The sequence below is a fragment of the Morone saxatilis genome, unplaced genomic scaffold (genome assembly GCF_004916995.1).
Source record: "Morone saxatilis isolate NCDOM2014 unplaced genomic scaffold, NCSU_SB_2.0 Contig1, whole genome shotgun sequence".
In the NCBI taxonomy this organism is placed as follows: Eukaryota; Metazoa; Chordata; class Actinopteri; family Moronidae; genus Morone; species Morone saxatilis.
Genome location: NW_023339651.1, coordinates 21,379,484 through 21,386,725, shown reverse-complemented (window position 1 = coordinate 21,386,725; position 7,242 = coordinate 21,379,484). Strand labels below are relative to the sequence as shown.

The following is a 7,242-nucleotide window of genomic DNA, read 5'->3' as shown; positions in this document are numbered from 1 at the left end:
TCGTATCGTGAGCTGAATATCGTGTATCATATCGTATTGTGAGATTAGTTTATCGCTACAGCCCTAGTCTCTATGACTGTGGGTTGCAAGAGGGGTCTGTGAGCGGGACATTTTCGATTTCACCATCAATTTTCAATCAATCGTCAAACTGCTAATATATGTAAGTATACACAGTGGATTTCTCGCCTCTAATCTCAGAAGTGAATTTAGTGGTGAAGTAATACCGTCCTCCTCGCAGTATGCCATTGATCAGTATGAAGAAATACAATGTATTTTCAGACAGTTGAGTCTGTGCAGCAAACTCACACCATATACTCAGAATTTCTAATCTCTAATATCTCGTTTATACAAAATGTACATACTATGCAGTTGAGACACACTACATACTCAATTTGACATCATATTTGGTATGAATAGTACATATAGCCAGGATTTAAAAAATGTGCCTTCTTCTTTTACACTGAGGGTGAGCCTTGGTGAATAAAGTGGCTGTAATTCTTGGCTGTCTGTGTCTTTGGCTAGGTGAGAGGCTGGTCTGGAATCTGTTGCCTTATACAACCAAGGACTTCTCCATTCGCTCCCTGGCCGACCGCATCAGTGACCTTAACCACCTTCTGTTTCTCTACCCTAACCGGCTCAAAGATGAGGTCTTCGCAAAGTACTACACCCCTCCACTCTGTATGTATCAGCACTATATCTTTGTGTTCAATACATCACTGCCATAAGCTAAATACACACATCTGCGAAGTGAAGAACACTTTCTTGACATTAACTTGTTTTTTTAATAACTTACTCAGTGGCCTACATAGATGACACTGTAAAGTTTAAAGAACTCTGAAATAAAGTTTTTAAGGCAGTATGTCTCTCTTGCAGCAAAAGCAGTGGATGGATACGTAAAACCACAGATTAAACAAGTTGTGCCAGAGTAAGTTGTCTTTTTTTCTCTTTTCTAAAACTGCCACAGGAAACCTAAATCACTTTAAACAGACAGGACTGAAAAAGAAGCAAGTTCTGGAGGTTTAGTGTTAATTTGATATTTGAATCCTAAAAAGAGGATGTGTTCACACTAACGATGTCTCAAATATATCCACTTCTGTCCTTTTTATGAGGTGTGTTTCACATACTGTACAATTAATTTGAAGTAAAAGCGTGACTCTGGGATTCATTCTGTTATTTTTTCAAGACAATAACAATATGCCAGTAGGCGGTATTGAACAATACACACATATAATTTACATAAAAATGGTCAATTTTCATTCCAGCTCAAAAACTCACTACATCAGCCACCATATTAGTAATCAGTGAATTTTTCCCTCTTAAGTCGGTATTGGCTTCAAAAATCCCATATCAGTCTGGTTCCATTATTATTACTATCATTATCATTATGCATTATTATAAGATGTCAGTCAGTAGGCCTGTTGCAGACATGTGATGGTAATGTGTGGTATATATGTCTCTGGTAGATTCACCAACCCTGAGCCCAGCGGAGGAACTTCCACATTCATGGACCAGACAGCCTCTCCCTCCGTGAGCCACCCCAACAACTTTGGTGTCTACCCTTCTATGTAAGCTCACTCTATTACTTAATTTACTCTATCTATTTAAGACAATAATACTTCTATAATAATAATAATAATACTAATAACAATATATCAAATAATGTGATAACAATACGAAAAGGATCCCTTGTGGTGACAAACCTACAGATAATTGACAGCTGAATCTGCAGCTCACTTTTACAGACCTAAACATTTTTGATTCACAGTCAATCCTGGGAGCGTCAAGGTAGGTAAACTAAATTGACCAAGGTGCACTGAGCGCTGTCTACCTGCTAGCTGATATTATAAATTGCTAGTTCCAGAAAAACAATTATTTGGCATCCAACCTGCTACTCTCATTTTTTTAGTTCAAATGAGGCTTAACTTTCACACAGTTTCTCTCCACTGTCCCTCAATATTACGACATTAGACCAACTTCCCCCAGCCAGAGGCAGTAGCCACTTAGCAACATGCTTAAGCAAAGTTCAGCAAGATAAACAACAACAATAAAACAAACAACATAAAACATGGCAAAACTGTCATTTTTTGAAGTTTGAAGTCGGGTCACGGACAGTCCGTAATCAGTCCATCATTCACCTTGAACCTTTGTTACGAGCCCTTTCTTAGCCCTTGTTAAGAAAGCAGTCTGTAGTAAAATAAACTTGAGGCTCCTCTTAGGCTGCGGTTAATGTTGACATTGTTGCTGGTTATTTGACATTGTGTCAGTTAGTTTGGAGCTGAATAAATGTTCAGTAAGTTAAGTCCTGCAGTCTCAAGACCTCCAGTTAAAGTGCGGTTAATGTCAAACGGGTGTGTTCTGACTTTCTGATGTATTGTTTATTAAACCATACCATTATTAAAACAGTAGTAGATTCATTGAGTAAAATATATTTGATTTTTATTTTGATACATAACCAATGTTTTTCTAAAAATATATCCAACACTCAAAAATAAAATGCATCAGATCTGCATATGTCCCTCCCCCCAAAAATAATAGATTAAGAAGTGCTTTTCTCCATATGAAAACACCAGCGATTGTCTGACCAATGAAAATTTGGTCAGATAAGAGCATATCAACCAACCGACCAGAGGGTGTCAGCTCTAGAAATTCCTCCATGACAGTGTAGTATCTGTCTCTGCCCTCAGGAGTGACGCCATGTTGGATGCAGATGGAGACTTCGACCTGGATGACACGATGGACGTGGCCCGCCATGTGGAGGAACTGCTCAGCAGGCCTATGGCAAACCAGTGGAGCAGTCAGCAGTCCTGAACCTGAAACCCTACACCTGCAGCACGCTCTCTGGTCTTGTCCATCTTTTAACATAAACACCCACACTTCTATTCTCATTTCTACTGGACAGCAGCTACGGCAAGAAATTTTCCATCTTTATCAGTCCCTGTGGTAGATCCACATCACAATTCACTATTCATCTTCAGTTTTAGCTGCCCACTGGAGTTGTGGAAGAGAACAGGCAGTAGACAGCTATTCATAAGCAGACCGAAGTATCACCTACCATCAAGAGTCAGTGTTACTGGCACTTGACAGAGGCTAGTGTTGTCCTCTCCCGCTTATCATAGTTTCTCAGGGCTGTCGTGTGGAGCTGGTTTGGGTCAATGAGATTTTTATACAAAACTGACAGATATAGTTAGTTTTTATGCCAGCTTTGCATTCACATGTGCCTGATGATGACTTTTGCATAAAAATCCACAGTAGACTAGCTTCCTCTTAAAATACACAGTTAACAGATGTTAATGTGACTAAATGCTATCAAATCCTATCTCATCTCTATTACAGGGAATATTTGTCACTCATTATTAGTATCTTCATGATCCAAAATACTCTTTAAAAGGACTTAAAGTACGACTATAACTTCAGCTGAACATCAGCCACTGTGACCACAAGTTGTACTTATACTACGACGATAGCAGATAGAATTTTCCTCCATCTCCAAAGATTTTCTTGAGTCTGTTGCTTTAAGCACCTGCTCATTAGGCGACCTGAATGAGCAAGCAACAAGCGAAAACATGTCTCCGAGTCAGGTATATTGGAGCTGTTGCTCTGTCATTAGCTGAGCTGTGGCTTAAGCTTTAGGATGGGATTCGTTGAAACAACCAGTGGTTCACCGGTGGTTTACTTAAACCCAGCTGCTGTGGCCACTGAACTTTAACTTAAACCTGTTGCACTCCTGGTTTTACTGAAGTTCGACTTAAAGGTATCCTGTGGAGTTCTTGACCACTAGTAGCACTAATGTTTTTATGAATGGGCCCCCATTCTGTTGCAGTGTGTAAGTGATCAGAATCAGAAATCAGAAAATTACTTTAATGCAGTATGGCTGTCGCACTGAAGTTATATCTCCCTCCTCCTGGGTCTGTGGTGACTTTCAGCAGAAATAAGTTCACCAGTTATTTAACAGACATTTATTATTTAAGACATATTAAAAGTGGCCTGCTTAGAACAATGTGTATTTCTTTTTGCAAAAAAATAAATAAATTACACATTAAATCCTTAAAAAGTAATCTACTCCTTCTATCTAAAAGTCTATGGATATACATATCTATGGATATGTATTTCTAAAGTTTTTCTGCTGGACACAAGATGTCTCCTACTTCACTGTAAAGTCCATTCTCAGTGGATGTGCACTGGTACATCACACTGTACAAGTTGCATACTGGACCAGGATGACTGTCAAACTATTTGTGATGTCACAAATCATGTGTTTTTTTTAATACAGTCCCTTTAACATCCAACATCACAGCCCTCAGTTTACACTTACAGTCCTGCTATCTAGCAGTTGGGGGTTTAAGAAAAAAAATCAATACAGTGTGAGAATCGATACAGTATCAGAAAAAACAAAATATCGTGTTACTCAAGTGTATCGATATTTTCTTACACCCCTAACATGGAGTAGCACTGTTTTCGATAGCGCTTCTGCTGTGTCAGGTTTCTTTGGCCTCGCCGCTCTGGGATGCTTTCCCATCTTACAAAACAAATACTGATAATGATGTGACGATGTGATGTCACATGCGGTTGGCTTGTCAATACAGCAGTATTTGATTATTTGAGCAGTGGTATTGGCAAAGATCTGGTGATGCAATCACTATACAGGGGTTACTATTCAGTATATTGCGATACTGTAAGCAATGTGATATATAATAATAATAATAAATATATAAGCCCTATTCATTATTGCAGTTAGTGCGACAGCCCTACAATGCACAAATCTCAATGTTTTCACGCTATTATACTGGCCCAAGAGATGCACTAATGTGCCAGCAAAGGCAGGAATGTTTCAAAATACTCAATTTTTGTAAGTGTTTTACAAGGACGGAAATGGTTAGCTCTCAGGAATACACATGCTTTGTTCTGGTGATTGAAACTGAAACTTTGTTTCAAGTGATTTGTTCTGTCACCTGAGGCTGTAAGTCTTAGGGAGAGGGGTGGGATCATAGATGTTTTGTAGGATCAATTCCAGTCCAACCCCTGAGTGTGTTGTACTCAACAAGGGTGGGTTTAAGTAGGACTTCAACTTTTTATTTCTTCTTTTAAAGTTTTCATACTCTGGTTTTAAGTTCTGATAGTTTAATTGTTAATCTGTAACCGCTATGGTTTGGTGCTTTTTGTATAACATTGTTTCTTAATTGCTTCTATCACACCCATTCTCTGATGCTCTTGTGCTGCACTGCCTTACAGCAAAATGTTCAAATATTACAGTAGGTGCTATCGTTTAGTCTCATGAAGTCAGTAACTGCTTTGATTTTAACCTGAAATGTATCCTCGTAGTTTACCAGCCTAATCAAATTAGACTTCAATGTCAAGAGCAGTAAATATTGTCACATTAAAATGTAAAATGTCAGATCAGTTCTATCACGTTATGTCACTGTACCTGAATTTACTGAATACAGATGTTGTAGTCTGTAGTCAGTGAATGCTTAGTGCCTTGCTAAATGTTTGTCCTATATTTTTATTTTTTTATTTTTTTCAATCCTGGAGGTTAGATTGCTACTAAAATTTTAACTATCATTTTAACATAAATATACAAGCATTCACCAAAGGCCCACCAAAGGGCTCTTATTTGCCCCTGCAGTTAAAGTTCCCCCTCCTCCCTTCCCCACCCTAGATGGCACATGGGTAAAATAACCCCACAAAAAAAGGAAACAAAACACAGAAATCTTTATCAAAAAACCCCCAAAACATCAGTTATAAAGGACAAAGAACAAAAACTGTAGTCCACATCTCCGTAAAGATGTGGACTTACAGGTGGGTATGTGTCAATATTTCACTCAATAACTTACCATAAAACTTTAGACCAAAAATGGACACAGCCATATTACATGCAAATAGGTTGTAATATGCAAATGGGTGTGGGACAAAGCTGGAACTGGTCCGTCCCTAGGGGTCAGATTTGTTACATTTGAAATTAATCATTTGATAGTTACAGTTTCAGGAGGAGAGGGCCACATTTTAGCAAAGTCTTCTTCATTTGATCGACTCCTGCCAGTTTTTTAATCCAACATTCTAGACCTTGGTCACACCCATTGGCAAGCACATAACTTGTACATATAAGATACAAAGCCCCCAATTTTGGGTTAACTCATTATATAATTGAGGAGGGGATGTATGGGTAGAGCATCTTCCCACCGAACCCCACAAGCTCCAACAACTGACCTCAGCTGTAGATAAAAGAAAGCGGTTATGGTAAAATATATTTTCTATGTAGGATTATCTTAGACCTTCGCTATTGATATTATGGGAAAGAGAATGCATTTAGTCCAGGAGGTACGGAGCGTACCAGAGTAATTTGTTTTTAAAAATTGGTGTATGTTTATGCCATTTCACATCCCAATCTCCCAGGTTTCCAGCCCGCTGTCAGGTTTTGATGGAGTCAAATATAATAGGGATTTTTTCCTGGCACTGCTTACGAGACAAACCACAGAAAAGAACTTCATTCAGTTTATGAGGAGTGCATATGTTACATATTTTAGAGATTTGTTTTAAATTGTAAGCCTGGAAATATGAAAAGGAATCCCAGACATTTACCTTAAGTATTTAGAAAGTACTGATTAATTTTGTCCACAGGCAGTGGGGGGTCACACGTTCCAAAGAAGTACTGATTGGAAATGTGTGCAAGCAGAGAAATGCACAGTTGAGATTCATTCATTGCAACAATAAGACTTCTGACCTTCAGAATAAAAGGGGTGGGGGTTAGGTAGTGTAATTATTTAACTATACCCAATAAAAGCACAGATAAATAATCAGTATAGAATACTATAACACCTGTCTTACCTTTGTGCTGCACATAATAGTGACCATCAGCCAATCAGAGCAGAGTATAAATTACATACATTTGACTAATCATTAACAGAACTGAACATACTGCATTTGAACAAAGTTTCATTGTTACAATCTGTGGCCATGGATTTCCACACAAATATTCAAAACAGAATAGTCAACATGACTTGAGTCATTGTGACTTGGACTTCGACTGGAGTTGCTGTTTTGATCACTTGCAACTTGACTCGACAGAAAATGAATGACTTGAGACTTGACATGGAATTGGAAGTTTAAGACTCTTTACTTGACTTGAGACATCAGGTTTCAAATGACTTTTTTCAGTTATTTTTATATTAAATAAATAAAATGTTGAATGTTGTCAATTTGACATTTGGGTCAAATAATCACATCAGCTCTGGTCCTTGAACCGTT

The 7,242-nt window shown here is 38.2% G+C and overlaps 1 protein-coding gene across 1 annotated transcript in view; it reads left to right on the top strand.

The window, feature by feature from the left end:
- Positions 1-5,392, top strand: part of LOC118325349 (signal transducer and activator of transcription 5B-like) — a gene marked incomplete in the record, with an annotated part of 21,880 nt that extends 16,488 nt beyond the window's left edge. Inside the window, 4 exon segments of the mRNA XM_035657986.1 lie at positions 523-678; positions 874-925; positions 1,464-1,565; positions 2,685-5,392. Of these exon segments, the coding sequence (XP_035513879.1) occupies positions 523-678; positions 874-925; positions 1,464-1,565; positions 2,685-2,808 (434 nt within the window).
- Positions 5,393-7,242: the final 1,850 nt, after the last annotated feature.